This window comes from Culex pipiens, chromosome 2 (assembly GCF_016801865.2).
Source record: "Culex pipiens pallens isolate TS chromosome 2, TS_CPP_V2, whole genome shotgun sequence".
In the NCBI taxonomy this organism is placed as follows: domain Eukaryota; kingdom Metazoa; phylum Arthropoda; class Insecta; order Diptera; family Culicidae; genus Culex; species Culex pipiens.
Genome location: NC_068938.1, coordinates 137,289,783 through 137,310,346, shown reverse-complemented (window position 1 = coordinate 137,310,346; position 20,564 = coordinate 137,289,783). Strand labels below are relative to the sequence as shown.

The 20,564-nt window shown below is 33.6% G+C and overlaps 1 protein-coding gene across 4 annotated transcripts in view; it reads left to right on the top strand.

The window, feature by feature from the left end:
• The window catches only part of LOC120425575 (protein yippee-like), a 176,922-nt gene extending 164,122 nt beyond the window's left edge, over window positions 1-12,800 (top strand). For all 4 annotated transcript variants that reach the window (XM_052708518.1, XM_052708517.1, XM_052708519.1 and 1 more), the window contains exons 3-5: window positions 363-577; window positions 11,263-11,371; window positions 11,437-12,800. In XM_052708518.1, the coding sequence (XP_052564478.1) occupies window positions 363-577; window positions 11,263-11,371; window positions 11,437-11,526 (414 nt within the window). In that variant the 3' untranslated portion in view covers window positions 11,527-12,800. The remainder of the gene's footprint in view (window positions 1-362; window positions 578-11,262; window positions 11,372-11,436) is intronic.
• The last annotated feature ends 7,764 nt before the right edge of the window (window positions 12,801-20,564 follow it).

The window sequence follows — 20,564 nt, the reverse complement described above, 5'->3', positions numbered from 1 at the left end:
TTCTTTTTCAAATAGGAATTAAAATTTGTTTTTGTTTTGCTTTAAAAAAAAAACAAACACTAAATTTATTTTTATAAATTATTGAAACTTTATACGATACGAAAAGTGAACCAATGATTAACGTCCTAATTTCTTCAAACATTACAACAGTTCTTTAAACCATCAAAGAAATCAGCGCCAAGTTAATTCAACCCATCATAACGGCTCTGAGTGTCACTTTCCAGCTCTTGTTCCAATTTTGGTCCAATCACTTCAAATAACACGTTTTCCCCGAGACCCTAACACACAGTTTGTAGCTCCAAATTGGTCTAATTCGGTGTCATTTCCTTCTTCACTCTCTCTCATTTTGAATCCGGAAACAGGAAGCGGCCACCCAAGGGCACGCAAACGGGCAATCGTCGTCGTCGTCGCACTCGACAGGAAGTGGCAATATGGTGAAAACGTTCCAAGCCTACCTGCCGCCAACGAACCGAACGTATTCCTGTGTCCACTGCCGGGCCCATCTAGCTAGTCACGATGAGCTAATATCGAAATCGTTCCAGGGAAGCCAGGGCCGGGCGTATCTCTTCAACTCGGTGTAAGTACATAATGCTTGAAAGACAAGAACATGTGTTGTGCATGGGCAAACTTGTATGATATCCTGGTGGATGTGGGAACCGTGCCCGGAATTCTAATCTTGGTGATTTTCGGGGTGGATTTCGCATTCAATGTAGGTTTCTCGAATGGCGACATGGCGGTAAAAGTTACCAATTTATTTTATGATTTTTTTTTTCTCTGAGAATGAGGTACAATAGTATATAACTAAACAATATACCCATTCAAAGACTCAATCAAATTATTAATTAAACCGTGCAAAAATTGTGGAATTTTTGAACCCTTGGTCCCCTTCAATTAAAAATAACGTTGCTGATATTTAGTTTAAAAAAAAAAAATACAAAATTTCTTATAAGATTGTGAAATTTCGAGAAAAGATTAATCTTGCTATTTGATAAATAATCTTTTTTTTGCTCTCGCTCACACACATCCAAACAAATGAGCGCAACGCTAAGTCACTCACACAGTCATTTGACTCTAAGCACCTCTTTCAATCGCGCATAGCTGTTTTGTTTGAATTCTACCGAAATTGAAATCAATTGACCAATGACTGCATTCAAATGATTGCTGTCACCATACTTACCAGCACAAGCAAGAAAGAGGAAAAGAGAGAAAGAGCATGTGTAGTTGTGTTGGCCGGCTGTTTGAGTGTTGAGCTCAGCATTCTCTCGTGACAACTTCTTGGCCCGAAAAATCAGGGGGCAAAAAATATGTTTTAAACTTCAAAATATCAATGGAAATTCAAGTGCAATATTTGGGTTAATTTTTAATCTCGATTTTTTTTTTAATTTTTGATATCGCAAAAAAATTTCGATCGATTTTTGGTATCGCAAAATGTGCTAGAATGTTTGTTTTCGTCAAATCTTACGGTTTTTTGAAAACTAATGGTTACAAAACAACTGAACTCGTGTAAAATGCATTTAAAACACTTTTTTCATTTAAATGTTGAGACTATGGTTTGTTATTTCAATTTTCATATTTTTTGCATCTCATAAAAAAGGCATTTTAGTTCCCTAAAACATAAAAAATCAAACCGATTCCTTTTAAAAATACTCATTTTAGAATACTCACAAGCTCATATTTTTAATTTTTAATTTAGAGGCCACGAGGTTTTTTTTTTCATGAGCCCATACACAATTGGAAAAATCCTTTTTTGTTGCAAAATCAAATCTAAAATCGAAAATTCAATTCAATGAATTGTGCTGTTTTCTAGAAAAACATTTTTGAAAAATGTTCAGATCAGCGATGGAAAAATCATCATCAAAGGAAAATCTTTGGACGTTCATTAAGAGAAAAAATCCGAAGGAGAGCTCTCCTCTCTCGCGCTGGAAAGATCGGTAAAAGGAGTCCAAAAAAATCAGCATCTTTATTACTCGGCGGAACATCTTTGACACTACTACATTTGCATGTGTAACGTCACACGTCGAAAAATGGCCTATCACATTTTGTAGATGGGCAATGTGTGTAAACAACGCGAAATAAATCAGTGTCTTGCGAACCTTCGAGGTGAACGGACACTAGAGCTGCGGTATTTTTTACTACCTAAGCTCAGAGTTATTTCAAACAAAATTCACAGTCTTTTTAAAGACTACCTGAGTTATTTTCCAAAATTCTAAACAGTCTTTTCAAGACTAACCCCACCTGAAATTTTGTTGTATTTTACAAACGAAGCCATCTTTTTAAGAGAACTTTGATTGCAAAATGCGTCAAAACAAAGGTAAACGCAAATCTTCTGAAGATTTGGTCGTTACGTCGGTGAAGCGTTTGAACGCTAAATCGGCTAACGGAAACAGAAAAAGAAAACAGCCTCATCCGAGGTCTGATTCTGATTCTGAAAGTGAGGTCAATCCTCCAATTCCATTGGCAAACGGTTTCGGTGTTTTATCCGAAACTGTTGACAAGGATCCTTCTCCTCGTACTGAGCCTACTGCCGTCGAGAAACGAGTAAAGGCTCCGCCAATTGTAGTGACTTCCGTCTCCGATTTGGCCAGCTTTCGAACGCAACTGAAGAATTGCAAGGAAACTTGTAATTTGAAGGTTTCGTTCCAGCTTGGTCGAAGAGGAGAATGTCGCTTGTTGACGGAATCTTTACAAGATCACCAAACTTTTGTTGGTTATTTGAAAAACCACAAACACAATTTCTACACGTATGAGACCAAGAATGCTCGTCCATTCAAGGCGGTCCTGAAAGGTCTCTCCAACGACTTGTCGGTGGATGACATCAAAAACGAACTTAAGGTGTTGCTTGGCTTTGCCCCATCCCAAGTAATACCAATGAAGAAAAAATCAAACGGGAATATTTCTCGCTTTGGTTTGACTTCACAATTTTATCTGATTCATTTCAACAGAAATGAAATCAACAATTTGAAACTTTTGGACAAAGTTCAGTTTTTGTTCCATGTACGGGTAAAGTGGGAGCATTTTAAGAAACATGGCGGTAATGGCCAGAATCTGACCCAGTGCCGGCGTTGCCAGGCATTCGGTCATGGTACTGATCATTGCGCCATGGTTCCAAAATGCATGGTTTGCGGGGATTCTTCTCACGACAAGGTCAATTGTCCCGTGAAAGAAGTCACCCAATTTAAATGTGCAAATTGTGGTGGAAATCACAAATCAAATTTCTGGGATTGCCCCATCAGGAAAAAGGTTTTGGATTCTCGTGCTAAGCATCAGCCGAAATCCAAACCGAAATTTTCTCAAAGTCAGGTTGTACCTGCATCTTTAAATCAAACGTTCGTGCTGTCTCACTCGAACAATGCTAGAAATACCCCTACCGTGGAAAAGTTAGGTAACACTAATGGTATTTCTTATGCCAACGTCGTTTCGGGTTCGGGTTCGGGTTCATCCACGAATTTTAAATCCTCTACCAATATTCCTGAAATTGGGCAGGTACCTCAAATTTCATTTGAAAATGTTTCTGCTGGCAACGCTATGGGATCTTCTGATCTCGGCGATGTTACGTTTGAAAAAATGACTTTTTTGCAAAACTCACTGTTTGGTTTGATTCAAACAATGAGTAATGCTACATCCATGATGGAAGCAATCCAGATCGGATTAAAATTTGCGAATGATGTTGTTCTTACCCTGAAGTTTAATCATGGATCCAAGTAATTCCATCAATATTATGAATTTTAATGCTCGCTCTTTAAAAGCGAAAGAAAATGAATTTTTCAACTTTTTACGAGTTCATAACGTGCATGTTGCTGTTATAACCGAAACATTTTTAAAAACTGGCACTTATTTGAAAAGTGATCCAGATTATAAAGTTATAACCAATAACAGAATGAATCGAAATGGCGGTGGAGTTGCAATAGTTATCCATCGTAGTATGATTTATAGCACGTTACGTGACTTTAAGTTAAAAGTTATTGAAAGTTTGGGCATTGAACTTGAAACTTCATTTGGGAAAATTATGATTGCAGCTGCATATTTGCCTTTCCAATGCACTGGGGAAAATAAAAATTATTTCAAAGGGGATTTGAATAAACTTACTCGGCATAGATCTCGATTTTTGATCATCGGTGATTTTAATGCCAAACACCAATCTTGGAATAATTCAAAAGTAAATTCCAATGGTAAAATTCTATTCAGAGATTGCACTTCTGGTCTTTATTCGGTTTTATATCCGAATGGGCCAACTTGCTTTTCTTCTGTTAGAAATCCATCAACAATTGATTTGGTTTTGACAAATCAAAGTCAGTATTGTGGTCCTTTAGTGACTCATGCTGATTTTGATTCTGATCACCTTCCAGTAACTTTTTCACTTTCTCATGAAGCAGTTACCAGACCCAATAGTTCTGTGTTTAATTACCACAAAGCTAATTGGGACAGGTATCAGCATCATATTGAGAATAATTTAAATCATGATTTTGTTTTAGAAACCAAAGCTGATATTGATTCAGCCTTGGAATCTTTAACTAATGCAATTTTGGATGCTAGGAATATTGCTATTCCTAAAGTCCAAGTCAAATTTGATTCTCCCATTATTGATGACGATCTTCAGCTTCTGATTCGTCTGAAAAATGTTCGCCGAAGACAGTATCAACGTTCTCGTGATCCTGCACTGAAGCGAATTCAAAAAGATTTGCAAAAGGTTATTGACCACAGATTCACTCTCCTGCGAAATGAAAAGTTCGCAAGAGATGTCGAACAAATTAAACCTTATTCCAAACCTTTTTGGAAACTTTCAAAGGTTCTTAAGAAACCTCAAAAACCAATCCCTTCTTTAAAAGATGGTGATAATATTCTATTAACTAATGGGGAGAAAGCTCAAAAACTTGCTCAGCAGTTTGAGAGTGCTCATAATTTCAACTTAAATGTTTTGAGTCCTATTGAAGATCAAATTTCAATAGAATTTCAGAATATTGTTGAACAAGAATTTTCATCAGATGATGTTTTTAATACGGATCTGAATGAAATAAAATCTATTATCAAAAAATTTAAAAATATGAAAGCCCCTGGTGAGGATGGCATTTTTTACATTTTAATAAAAAAATTACCTGAAGCAACTTTAAGTAGCTTGTTCAAAATTTGCAACAAATGTTTTGATTTGGCATATTTTCCCAGTAGTTGGAAAAATGCCAAAGTAGTTCCGATTTTAAAACCGGATAAAAATCCTGCTGAAGCCTCAAGCTATCGGCCCATTAGTTTGCTTTCATCTATTAGTAAATTATTCGAAAGAATAATTCTTAATAGAATGATGACGCACATTAATGAAAATTCAATTTTCGCTGATGAGCAGTTTGGATTTCGCCTTGGGCATTCAACTACTCATCAGTTGTTGAGAGTTTCAAATTTGATTCGAAGCAACAAATCTGAGGGCTATTCTACTGGCGCTGCTCTTCTAGACATAGAAAAAGCATTTGACAGTGTTTGGCATAAAGGTTTGATTGCGAAATTGAAAAGGTTTAATTTTCCGATTTATATCGTGAAAATTATTCAAAATTATTTGCATACTCTGCAGGTATGTTATCAGAACAGCAAATCTGACCAACTACCTGTACGTGCCGGCGTCCCTCAAGGAAGCATTTTGGGTCCAATTTTATACAATATTTTTATTTCTGACTTGCCTGATTTGCTCCCAGGATGTCAGAAATCACTTTTTGCTGATGATACTAGCATCTCCGCCAAAGGTAGAAGCCTTCGTGTCATCACAAGAAGATTACAAAAAAGCTTGGATATTTTCAATTCTTATTTGAAAGAATGGAAAATTACTCCAAATGCTGCAAAAACTCAACTTATTATTTTCCCTCACAAACCAAGGGCTGATTTTCTTAAACCAAAAAGTCATCACATTATAAAGATGAATGAGGTAATTTTAAAGTGGGAGGATCAAGTGAAATATCTTGGACTTGCTTTTGACAAAAACCTTACTTACAAGGATCACATTGAAAGTATTCAGGTTAAATGTAACAAATATATTAAATGTTTGTATCCACTTATAAACAGGAATTCTAGACTTTGTCTCAAGAATAAACTGTTAATTTATAAACAAATTTTCAGACCTGCCATGCTTTATGCTGTGCCGATCTGGACAAGCTGTTGCTTAACCAGGAAGAAAAAACTTCAGAGGATTCAGAACAAAATTCTGAAAATGATTCTGAAACTTCCTCCCTGGTTCAGCACCAGTGAACTTCATCAATTAGCCGAAGTTGACACTTTAGATGTTATGTCCAATAAGATAATTGATGCATTTCGACAAAAATCATTGCAGTCTTCAGCTGCATTGATCCGCTCTTTATATAGTTTATAAGTTAGTTTTAAGGTATCCCTTTTCCCTTTTGTACATGTAGGACCTCCTACATTTGAAATCACTGAATAGCGAAAGCTACAATATTTCATGAATAAATGAAAGTTGCTTGTATTTAAAATTGAGGTGAAAAGTCATCGATTGTGATTGGACACTCAATAATATTTTAACTGAATGAATGTACATGGAAAAGAAAATCAAAATAAATATAAATTTAAAAAAAAAAAAAAAAAAAAAAAAAAACGCGAAATAAATGATCTTAAGTCGTGATTTGCCTCCTCTATCTTTCGTGGGTGAAGAAAGTTCGCACGCGATAATGATATTTTTGCGATTATTTCATTCCTGGTTCAGATTTTTGGAATTTGAAATATTTCGTGAAAGAAGAAAAGCTATCCTGCACAAAAATTAGTTCGAGAAGCTGAGGAAATTTCTTGAAATTTTCCTTTTTGAATTATGTGGGAAGCTGTTTGCTGAGATATGGCCTTTTGAAGTTTAAAATTTGGGATAAATTAGTTTTTCTCAGTGTCACCTAATAATTCCTAATTTCTAGTACTGACGATGTCTCTGAAACTATTGGTTCGATTGAAAATGAAAAAATGAACAGTGGTTGGCTCTTTTCGATTAAATATATTTAAAAAATCCGATGTTAAATTTGGTCAGTTTCTTCGCGATTTTTTTTTTAGGTCTAAAACAGGCCTGCCCAACGTCCGGCCCGCGGGCCGGATCCGGCCCGTGAAGCCATTTCATGCGGCCCGCGACGGCTTTTCAAAATAGTTCTATGACCGGCCGGTCTGGTTGTTCATGAAAAAATAAATAAATAAATTGGTTGTCTGAATTTAAAAAAGTAAGCTTGAGATCAAATTTTTACATATTATAACAACAACAACTTCATGTTTGAATTTAATTCTTATAATTTCTATATTGATATTTTTAAACTGAAAAATGGTGCAAGAAAACAAACTTATCCATTTCGTAAAATTACAAAAAAAAACTTGGATTGTTGTCTAAAAATTTTCAAAATGACTCTAAATTTAAATTCATTTCGGTTTTAACTGTTTTTACTTCACATTGAAGATTTTTCTATTTTCATTTTTTCTTAAATAAATAACTAAGCAAAAACTAATGTATTTTCCAGAACAACTTTTCTGTGATAAAGTTTTTTTTTTGAAAAAAAAGCTTAAAAAAGCAAATTATTCGTACTGATCACTTCAAATATTTTAAAAAAATATAAAAAAATGTCTCAAAATGAGTCAAGAAACTAGGGAGCAAAAATATATTTTTCCATGAAATTTTAATTTTGAAAAATAACGAATTGAAAATGATTTAATATATATTTTTTACACTTTTAAATTTTCTGTGTTTAAAATCATTTTAAAATATTTTTTCAAAATATTTGAATAAAGGTGTACAACAAGGTTTTTTTTGTAAAAGATATTCGAATAAAATTTCGTTTGAATAAATTTTATCATGTCTCATTGATTTTTTTTTATTTTGTAGTGTTGAGGAAATTAAACATGAAAAAATTGCAACGACCATTGAAATCTGAATGTTTTTTTTTTGTAATTCCATCGAGGTATTTAATTGCAATCGTCAAAAACAATAACTGTACAATTTTTAACAAACAAAAATTTAAATATGTCAAATAAACACATTTTTGAAAGTTATCTTTGTTGTTTTATTCTTAAAATCAAGATATACTTTTTTCAACTTTTATCAAATATTAGTTCCGGCCCGCCACTGCATCAGAAAAATCAGTTATGGCCCGCAGAGCCAAAAGGTTGGGCACCCCTGGTCTAAAACAATTGATACCGTAATCTGGACTACAGTCTGAATAGGGACAGCCGTTTTTAGAGCACTTAAAGCTTATAAATTTGGAAATGGATGTACATATTTTGTAGGCCTGAGTCTGTTCTGACCGAAACCAACCAGAAAAATCAAAATATTGTGCTCCAACATGGTCAAAACTGCTGTCCCAATTCGCCCCATGTGTCCCGATTGACCCCAGTTAAAGGTAACATCGTAATTTGATATCATTTTCCACACTCAAAATGTGATAGGAAAAGTTTGTTTCAATCTTTTTTATAGTTTTCATAGTATTTCAAAGGTATATGAATTGTTAGCATGAATAAGATACAACATGATTCTTGCTTTGTTTATGAGGTCCAAAGGAGGGACATTTACTTTTATTTGTTTTTATTTTATATTTAAATATTAAAATGACATTTTCGATTTATAATTTCAAAATATTTGAGCAATTCTCGCTGAAACCGTCCCACTAGATGCACATGTTCTCAAATCGTTACGGCAATGTTCTCATTCGATTCAGCGCACCAAAAAACCATAAAAACAACCTTCGAACCAATGAAAATGTCAGCCGTTAGCCACCTGTAAATAAAAACTTGTTCTGAACAATGGATTTTTTCGAAAAAATGCCCTAATTTGAAGAAAAGATATCTCCCAAAATACATTACCAAACATCAAAAACTTATATATCGCTGGAAAGGTAATCGCGAGGGCTTTCTATCGCACTTTGATAAACATTTTAAAAATTATTTTTTCAAGGGTAATTTTAAGGATTTTTGGGAAACTTACTCTTAATTTTGAATTTTGACCGTGTTCGCAACCACTTATCGTTACGAAACCATTTTCATTCGAAAGATTGGACGATTTTGCATAAAATTAACTTGAGAAAAGTAGTGTAATGAAATAGTTTTCGTATAGTTATTAACGGATGAAAGAAATTGGTCAAACTTCAGTTAAAAATAATCAAAGCTCAAACTTCAGAAATGAGCATAATTTACAGGCAAAACAAAGCAGGATTGTATTTGAGCCGAATGTACAGTCATCTGAGGCAAATCTGGACATATAAGATGAATAGGGACAGTTATTTCAACTATGCTTTCACTCATTAGATCATATTTTTAATTTGTTTATGTAAAAGCATACATAAACAAACAAGTTTCTAAATTTGAAGCTTTTAAGTACTCTGAAAACTAATGTACTTACTTAGACTGTAGTCTCGATTCGCCACATTTCACTGAAGTAATATTTTATGTACAGAATTTGTTTTAGGAAGGTCTGCTTTATTTGTAATCGTGCACATAAAAGTGCAAAGTTAAAATCAATATTTTTGATCAAGTTAAAATTTGGTGGGGCTGTTGATACCATCAAAACAAGCAAGAAACTCGATTTTCATCCAAATCGGACTACGTTGGGATTCATTAAACTTTAGTTTTAATTGCTCTGAATCAAAAAATCAAACCATCCACATTAACGTCCCCCTGGTCTTTTGTGGTCTCTATTGCAAGTTTCTGCTCGAACCTAGGAGTCCGAAGGCTTGAATGGGGAGAGCACCCAAACCTCTTTCTACTCCAAGGAACCTTCCACCCCAGTGTTTGAACTGACGACCTTTGGATTGCGAGTCCAACCGCCGCCAGCGATTCCACCGGAGTAGGCTTGGTGTGGTGTGTTGTTTGTACTTATGGCATGGAGACGACTCCTACACCTGGAATGACTTAACGGCCTAACAACCAAGGCCGGGACCGACATTTTACTTCCTCATCCGATGGAAGGTTGGAGCAGATGGGAATCGAACCCAGAATCATCCGCTTACAAAGCGGACAACGTAACCATTTGGGCACGCAGTGCCCAATGCTCTAAATATGAAAACCAATTATAAAGTTTTCATTTGCGCAACATAAATACACTGAAAATAGTTTTAATTGAAAAATAAACTACACCTATTGATTCTACGTAAAATTATCTTTCTAGTGAATTCTGGCTCGACTTTGTACGGCTTGCGGTTTTAGAGACATAGCAGTTTGAAAATGAAGGTTTTTAACATCGTTTGCAAAAAAAGCGGGTGGTGTCAAATAAAAGTGCATAGTCCGATTTGGACGAAAATCGAGTTTCTTGCTTGTTTTGATGGTATCAACAGCCCCACCAAATTTTAACTTGATCAAAAATATTGATTTTAACTTTGCACTTTTATGTGCACGATTACAAATAAAGCAGACCTTCCTAAAACAAATTCTGTACATAAAATATTACTTCAGTGAAATGTGGCGAATCGAGACTACAGTCTAAGTAAGTACATTAGTTTTCAGAGTACTTAAAAGCTTCAAATTTAGAAACTTGTTTGTTTATGTATGCTTTTACATAAACAAATTAAAAATATGATCTAATGAGTGAAAGCATAGTTGAAATAACTGTCCCTATTCATCCTATATGTCCAGATTTGCCTCAGATTACTGTACATTCGGCTCAAATACAATCCTGCTTTGTTTTGCCTGTAAATTATGCTCATTTCTGAAGTTTGAGCTTTGATTATTTTTAACTGAAGTTTGACCAATTTCTTTCATCCGTTAATAACTATACGAAAACTATTTCATTACACTACTTTTCTCAAGTTAATTTTATGCAAAATCGTCCAATCTTTCGAATGAAAATGGTTTCGTAACGATAAGTGGTTGCGAACACGGTCAAAATTCAAAATTAAGAGTAAGTTTCCCAAAAAACCTTAAAATTACCCTTGAAAAAATAATTTTTAAAATGTTTATCAAAGTGCGATAGAAAGCCCTCGCGATTACCTTTCCAGCGATATATAAGTTTTTGATGTTTGGTAATGTATTTTGGGAGATATCTTTTCTTCAAATTAGGGCATTTTTTCGAAAAAATCCATTGTTCAGAACAAGTTTTTATTTACAGGTGGCTAACGGCTGACATTTTCATTGGTTCGAAGGTTGTTTTTATGGTTTTTTGGTGCGCTGAATCGAATGAGAACATTGCCGTAACGATTTGAGAACATGTGCATCTAGTGGGACGGTTTCAGCGAGAATTGCTCATATATTAAACTCCCATTTTGTTTCGTTTTAATCAATAGTTAACAGTTTTATTAAAAATATGTCTTTCTTTACCAGGGTCAACGTCGCTTGTGGCCAGGCCGAAGAACGCGTCCTGCTGACTGGTCTCCACGCGGTAGCTGACATCTACTGCGAATGCTGTAAAACGCCCTTAGGGTGGAAATATGTATGAAAGCCTGTCCTAAAGAGTTAGAATTGTTGACAATTTTTCATGTTTATTTAAATTTCCAGGAGCACGCCTTCGAGTCCAGCCAAAAGTACAAGGAGGGCAAGTACATCATAGAGCTCGCCCACATGATCAAGGAAAACGGCTGGGATTGATCGCCGAGCGAGAGTTATTTTTGATAAAATCAATTCGTCACCGTCGCCGTCGCCGCCGTCGTCATCGTAAATTAGATTAGCGAATTGTTGAACGCCAACCCCGCCAGCCAGCCCCCGCAAATCATACAAAACATACAAAAAACACAATGTGCGTCGTCGGGAAGCCGGAAAAGGTGCCACCCACGGCCATCCCCGCGACCTCCGGGGCACAAATCGACTCTGCCACTACTACTGCTGCTGCGGCGCGGGTTGGAGGTGGTCACCCTTTTTCCCACCCCGGCGACCACAAAATACGCCGTGCATCGTCTACTTTCCAGTCCCTTTTTTGTGTTTTCTGCCCGATTTTAGTTTGTAAAACTTCATCTTTTGTGGATTTTCTTAAAATTTGTTCCTTTAAGTCGATTTTGTCTCATTAGAAAATTATTAGTATTGTTTTATCAAGAGGAAATTTCGTTTACAATCTTAAATTTCAATAATTTTAATGATTTCACAAAACATAACCTAAAAAATCGGAAGCTTTTGTCCCCCTCTCCTTAACGAACAACAACTTTGCATAAGATAGCCGAACAAGATTAACACTACTTTATGGATTAGTGAAAAATTACTAAACGTCGTCAGTCGCGGATCGGAGCAAGAGAGAGAGAGAGAGAAGATAAGTGTTGAAGAGAGCGCGTGATAGCGTAAAAGAGAGCGAGTGAAATGCGTTTGTGCGCTTGTGTTAGTGGGGAGAGCGAAAGAACAAGATCTGTCAACGCAGGTAAAGATGAGCAGCAGCAGCAGAAAGAGATGGAAAGAGTGAGAATGAGGGAGAAATCTAAAATGGAGATGGAGGAACGCGAGAGAGAAAATGCGAGAGTGATATTAGTTTTACGAATGTTTCAAGTGAGATAACATTTATAAAGAACCGTATTTTAGTCGAAATATACACGTCTAAGAGAGAAAAAAACTAGCTTTAGTTCTACGAGAAGAAAACAAGAAAACTGGAAGCGGAAAGAGGATAACAAGACATTAAAATGTTTGCACTCCCACACACAATCACACACACTTATGGTTTTATAAATCAGAAGTTAGTTGATTGTGCAATTTTGCGTGCGAAAACAGACATCAAAAACACAAACACACTCACACACAACATGTTCAAGGAATTTCAGTTTTCGTTTTCTTTTCGTTCTTCGGAGATAGCGATTGTGATCAACCGTAATATTACAGTTATAATGTATTTTTTTTATTAAAACAATAACAATAAAAAGAAAACAACTTTTTTGTGCAGAATATCCGTGTGTCTGTGTTTTCTTTTTTTCTCAGTTTGACTAGCGTGACTGACGAAAGTCCAAGAATGGTTTTGCAAATGTCAAACCAGATTCAACTCGAACTCGAGCGAGCGAAAACAAAAAAAGAACACTAAAAACACACGACAGCGGATTGAAAAAGAAAAAATAAAACTATGGATGAATTTTACTGCCAACTAAAAATAAAATTACAAAAACGGAGATAAACAAACTAACAAGTTAAATAATTACTAAAACAAAACAGTAAGAAATAAAAAAAAACGGAAACATCAAAATGTACTACCGCAATATCGTTGAATGAAAAAATAAAAAAAAAACAATATAACAAGTCACAAACACACACACACAACCACGTCACAAACATCAATAATAATAAATAATAAATGATAGCTTAACGACGATCGCAAAAAAGACGGCTATAAAAAAAACAAAAACTGTTCTGAAAACGTTTAGCAAGTCGACTTGGCAGCGTGGTTTTATTTTCTTTATGGTTTCACTACAATTCGGTGTTTTTCGAATGACTGGTGTTTTTTTCGGAAGACTCTTATAAATACCTTTTCTTAGTTTTTTTTTTTTTCATTAAGCTTCCCATGTGCGTTTTTGAAGAACTGTCTCGCTTGTGTGGGTCAATCGGACCGCGCACTAGACTCACAATCCGGAGGTCACCGGTTCGAATCCCGCGGCGGGCCCCCTAAATTCTAAGTGTCAATATGGTTATTCGCACTTTCGCTCCGAGCCATACTTCCATACTAGTGTGTCCCAAAAGAAGGCGATGTTGCGGAAACCTTCGAGCTCACTCCGATTTCGATAGGTTTTTGCCTCAGGATCATTGTTTTCATACAAAGAAAAAATCCCAAAAATCGTTTAGAAGCCGTGATTTGTGATTTACATTGAAAAATTTGTTCTAATTGACCCGTGTTTAACTTCAAATCATTGTAAAGGAGAAAACCAATAATTTTCTGTGTCTGTTGATTCAGAAAGTCGTTACTTTTTATTAACAACATGATATAGCTTAAACAAATGTTTTTTTCTCCTAATTTTTTTTACGAATTTATTTCTAAAAACCAACTAAAAAAATCCGCCAAAACGAATACTATCATCTTGTAGGCAACTTCTTTCTCAACTATTTGGCTTTTTGAGTAATTAGTTTTTGTCACTTCAGTGTGAAGATACAATCATTTCAGTAAAATAAAAACGGCGAATTTTCAAAATTCCTTCTGAAATCTCAGTTTTGTCACATATTCTTTTTGAAGAATGTAAAACCGTAAAGCAAAATAACGGAAAATTTTATTTTTTCTTAGAGAAAAGCTAATTAAAACATAAGAATGGAAGTAAATATCTCAAAAATATTATTATATTGGGGTCATTCTCCGCCAATTCACACAGCAGTTCGATTTGCGTGAAACTTTGTTCTAAGGGTTCGTACCGCCCCTCCGTCACGATATATCAAAAACCGGACCTTGGATTTATTACAAGCAATTCCCTTATGTTTATACAGTCCAGACTCGATTCTCCGAAGCCTCGATTATCCAAAGTTTCGATTATCTGAAGTTCGCTTATCCGAAGTTTTGTATGGGACTTCGGATAATCGAATCACGAACAAAAAAAAAATGTTTTCGTAAATATTTTTTCATTTTCTTGTTTTTAACATAAAATTTGAGTTCTACGACCCCATTTTAGTCAAATTTAAGTTGTTGATTGCCTATTTAAAAATAAAATGCTGTTTTTCAAAATTGCATCACCACCATTTTGGCCGCCATCTTGGATTTAAAAATTCTAAATCATTTTAGCGTAGTTTAGGGGTCATACCTAAACTTAACAATCAAAAACTAGACAACGAAAAAAAATTGTTTTTTGGTGATTAGATTATCCGAAGTTTCAATTATCCGAAGTGAAATTTTTCCGAGGCCTTCGGATAATTGAGTCTGGACCGTATATAATTTTTTTTTGTAATTTTCTGCTCTACAACTTGGTAGAACATTCTTACACTCTTAAAAATAACCCCGCAAAGTTAGAAAAAATAAGAATTCGAATTCGAAAATTACATTAAATTTCCCTTAAAATGACATGTTCCATTTTTTTACACATGAGTGACGAATAATGGCAGAGTTTTTTAAACTATTTTTGTGTTTTTTACGCCATCAAATCGGGCCTCCAATTTTACATAAAAGTCACCTTGACACCTAATTTCCATCACATCACCTTTTCAGGATTAAAATTACTGAAAAAAAAGATATAAAAAATTGAGATCGGATTCGTGATCAGGGACAAAAGTCTGGCATTGAATTTGACGTTTTTTTCATTTCGGCCTTATTTCTTTGACATTTTTTTTTGCACATCGGTATTCTTTTTCAAATATTTTGTTTGAAATTATGCACAGCATCACAGCATTTTTAATGATTATTCGATACTTTTTATTTCTTCTGAATAAACTCAAAAAATATTTGCAAACCATTTTCAATGCTTGGTATTATTTTATTTTAATGGTTTTTTTTTAAATAATTGCATTAACGATGCACATCAACCAGAGCTTTTGCACCCAGATTTTTGTTACAGACATTTTAGTATTTTCAAAACTACGCTGCCCCTGATCGCATAAATGTCCCATATGCATTTTCATAGATTTCGAGTTATTGATGCAGTTTGGTTCAAAATTGTGTGCTCTTTCAAAAGAGCCTATAACATCCAGTACTTTGTTCTAGAAATCAGGTGGAAATCCAGTTTTTTCGTGAAAACTTAACACGTAGCCTTATGTATGGGACAAACTTCAAATGAGTTTTTCGCAGCTTGCTGTTTTTGCATATGGGACATTTATGCGAACATGGGCAGTACGGGTACTATCGAAATATTTTTTTTATTCATCCCCTAAAGTACTCTCCACAAAGTAATTTACAACAAAGTTTGACTAATTTTACAATCCCGTTGTTGCAGGATTGGGTCCGTAAGTTTGACAATTTTGGAATAAGAAGACAGCAACTTCCTTCGTTGATGTGCACCCTTAAACATATTTTTAATTGGAGTTATAAATTATAACATGATGGAATGTGAACAGCTTTTTTTTCAAAAAAAGGTGCAAAATTACCTCAAAGTGTGTTGATTTTAATGTGTTTGTGTTAATTTTTCACATACATTCAGGTTTAATTCTTTTTTTTTGAAAAAAATGATTGAAAATAAAGGTGATTCAAGTTAGATAAATTTAAAAATGTAACTTATAAGAAATATTTTTTTTTGATTTTTTTTGTCTTCTAGAAAATTGTTGAGCTTGCCAATCCAAGAAACTTTGTCGAAGACACCAAAATTGAATCTCGCAATATAGGGGAACAGCATCTAATTCCAGCGTGCCTCTAATGTTGGCAGGTCAGAACTTCGACATTCAATTAAAGCTAATTAAAAGCGTTTTCAATAAGAAGTGAGCAAGCAAGTTTCTATCAAAAGTTTTGCAAAATTAGTTTGTTTCAATAGTGAAAATCAGCAAATTGGATGGAGTTAGGAGCGAGTGCTTAACCTGCCAAACATACGAGAATTTACCCTACGACCAAACATTTAAAATTTGTTTTTTGAACGTGTCAATTCAGGGTTAAATTTCAGAGAAAAGTGATGTTCGGGCACTTAAAGAGCTCTAAAAAATTATCATTTTTATTTTTGACAAGTCAATTTGGTCGTAAAATTCAAAAGCCTTTTTATGGTAAAAAAGATGAAAATTTAAAACCTCAATATCTCGAGAAAGCGCAGGCCAAATTTTAAGCTCGAATCAACCACGAATGAGTAGATCTAACAAAACAAACGCTGACGATATTTAAAAATTGTCCAACAATACGTTTTTCCATGTAATTTTGCCCGCTGAATCTTAATCTGCCCTCAGAATTGAGCCAAAAGTATCAAAATATCGATTTTTGAGCATATTTTGGTTTATATTTTTACAAATAAAAACCCAAAATATGACCAAAAATCGATGTTTTGATATATATTTAAATTTTTCATTTTATTTTAATTTTTTTATTGTATTAAGGATACACAAATAAAATAATTTAATTTGAATTCAAGTTGATCAGTGAAATAAAAATTATCAACTCATTTTTTTTTCTAAAAATCATTGATGAAGCCACTCTGCTAGTCGACTCTGCCGATGCAAAACTTTTCGAAAACCGTCATCAAATGCAGCACGAAAGTTTGTCATTTCGTGCTCAAAATTTTCAAAGTAAAAAAAAAAGTGAAGCGAATTCTTACTAACGACCACCATCGTATCGTGTTACGGCAGTTAGTTATCCGAAGTCGATAATTTCTGCGCCAATTTTGATTCAAATTAGCCTCCGTTAAGTTTGTGATAGAAAAACAAAATGTGTGTAAAAAGCAAAATTACATCCAGTACGTTAGAAAAGTTGTCACGATCATGCTAAAAAAACAACTAAAATTTTTGTAAAAAAATGCATGAAAAAAGAAAGAATTCTGAATGCGAGTTGTTTTCCAGACAGGTGTTTAGACTGAGTGAAATCGTGATTGTGTTAGGAGACAGGTGAACCGAGATTGTGATATGTGAAGCTTTTGGTCTCGAAGAAGACAGACAGACAGAGTAAGAACAAGTGTGATTGGTTCGAATGATCATGACAACAACAAAAAACGAATAAGAAGAAAAAAAACACATAAAAAGTACGCAATTCAATGCAATTTTAAGTTTATAGGTTCGTCTTTAATTGGTTCGCACCCCTCCCCTAACATTTTAGGTGTGGTTGTGGGTGGTGAAATTTGCGTTTGTTTTTTCACCCCCTCCTACGCGTTTTTTTTCTACGACTCTAGTGGTAATGTACACTTAATTTCGCGATCTTGAATGCAAAGTATAGTTATAAAAACAAACCAACAAACAACCCCCCCCTTAAGTAAGGAGTATTTTTGTAAGTGATTATTATCGGACATTAATATATGTGTATTATTACAATTGAATTAATTGAAAACAAAAAAAAAAGGTTATTATATACACTGTAGCGTTTAAGGCAATTATACAAGCGAAATAAAGTATAAGGAAAAAAAAGTAGTAGAAAAATGATAAAAATAAAAAAAATCTTAACTGTGAAATTTAAACCTTTTGTTGTTTTATTATGATTTTCCCCTTTAGTTTTTAAGGATTTTCCGAAATTGCTAAGTTTTTGCGATAATTTGTTTAGCTCATCTCGATTAGTCTTTTGAAAAAGAACAGTTTTTTTGGAGTGACATTGAATATCAAATTTAATTATAATTAATCCTCAGGCTGGATGACGGCTCTCTTAAACGAAGTTTGTTTATTTTATTCTACAGTTGCAATTTAAATCAAAAGGGCATTTTTGCATTATTTTTCTTATAAACTCAAATTAATGTTCAAATTAATGAATTTATTTTTCAAACTTCATATAAATTTGGCTCAGAATGACGTTTTCTCTTTGAAAAAAATTAAGGCTTGTTATATCTCAAAATTGTATTTTTTCTATTTTTCTTTTTTGTTGATCTTTAATTTAAGAATTCCTTATGATAATTATTGATTTATTTTGTTAAAAAAACATTTATGAATCATTTGGTAGATACTTTTGCATTTTTAAATCATGATTTTTTCATTTTTTTTCTATTTCAATGATTTGTTCCAAAAAATTACTTGTTAACACTTAAAACTTCACTAAGAGACAGCATCATTTTATTTAAGGGGTTACATACATGTAGAAAATCTCAATATTTCATAATTCCGAATATTTATTAAATCTTTTAAAAAGATGAATTCCAATCACTCCTGAAAGTTTCATGAAGATATGTCATGATTTAAGTGAGTAGAAGACGATTTAAGTTTAAACTTTTGCCATGCGCAAAGCGGACTGTCAAACTTTGTGAGAGTTTTTCTCTGAACACCGTATTGATTTACGGGTGCCACGATATCTCGAGATGGTATAGACCAAACTAGCTGAAATTTGGGGTGAAGACTCTCAAGACATATTCCGTGTGCATGACGAAGCCAGATTTAGAAATTTTGTTTTTTTTTAAATACAAAAATCAAAAACTGACGAATTTTTTATGAAAAACACAAAAATATTTTTATCTTTTTTTAAAATAAACTTTTTTTAAATCGGCCTTCGTCATGCACACGGGACCGGTTTAATGAGTCTTCACCAACATTTTGAGCCGATTTGGTCAAAGCAGTGTTGAGATATCGTGGCACCCGTTTTTTGAAACTGCTAACTTCAAACAGATATACCTCGGCAAATAAACAACCAAATGTGTTCAAATTTGTTTTGTTAATAGATGAAAAGGAATATTTTAATGCCCTGAAAACAGATTTTGAAAAAAGTTTAAGTGTGTGCTCAAACCAACCTCTGAAATTTTTGCCGATTTACATGTTTGTAACCGCTTAAAAGTTTAATTAAACAATATTTGTGAGTTTTTTTTTTGTAAAGGCAAAATATTATGCAAATTTGATCTTTTGATTTTTTATTGTATCCAAAATTTTTAGTTAAATGAAGAAAATAAATAACATTAATTTTTAAAATTTTCATGCTTAAAAAATTATTATTTTAAAGGCTCAGTCAAATTTTGAATTAAACCATTTTTTGTCACTGCTTTAGTTCAATAAATACTTGATTGCTCACATCACTGTTAAGAAACAAAAAAAAATATGCATAAATCGTCGTTATATTTAAAAAGAATAAAAATCGTGTACTTTTTACACTTGTAGTCATGCGCGTCGATTTTTTACAACTCATATGCATCGCCGGAAAAGCCCAATTTTACTAGCAAAACTTTTCATCAGTAGAGAGAAAAAAAAACAGCCATTCATGTCATCCATGTCGTCATTAATCATGCACTTTGCTAGTAGAACTGAATGTTAATTTTGACTTACATATAATAAAAAAAAAAAAAAAAACGCACATCATTACCAAAAAAAATGCAGCAGTTGAAACTTTTGTTACGGAACTCGAAATCGCAAAACAACACAAAACCATTTGATTGCCAGAGAAATATAGAAGGAAAAAACGAGCTAAACCATTTCGAACGAAAAATAAACCAACAGTAACTAGCAAAAATATTAGCCCACATACGGAAACACTAAATTATTTACACCCGTGAACAAAAAAAAAAAACATAAATAGAGTAAAAGCAACAATCCACAATAAATCCATGAGAAAAATATGATTGAAAAAAAAACAAGAAAAGTTACGAGGGGAAGTCTGATGAATGTAATTGTGATAAAAGAAAAACAAAATCGATTCGAAATGCCATCTGAACAATGAAAAAAGAGTAAAAATATGTTAAAAGAAAATGAAGAAATGAAATGAACAGAAAAAAGTAGTTTGATTGGTACGATTTTGAACGAATTCGTTGTGTCAAGTTGGAAACGTTTTGTGATTATCTGTGGTTAGTTTACGTTTGTTGTACTAGTGTGATAACTATTTATTATGAATATTTGATAAGTTTACTGAGGAATGACTCATTTTAGGGGTTAGCGAATGTTAAATGTTTGTGCAGGAAGTTGAGACTTGTCAAAATTAGTTATTTGCTTTTTATTCAACAATTTTGTTTATTTTCTTTAAATAGCCTTCTGTTCCTATATTTTTTGTTTTTGAATTTCAAGAACATAATATTTTTTTCAAAGCTATCAAGTTACTCCAATTGAACCAAACAATGTTTAGTAACATTCCATATGTAGTTGTCAGAAGTCACGAAAAAGCACAATTAAAAACAAAACAAAAAGCAGATATTTACACAAACACACTGGAACTGAAATCAATTTTCGGA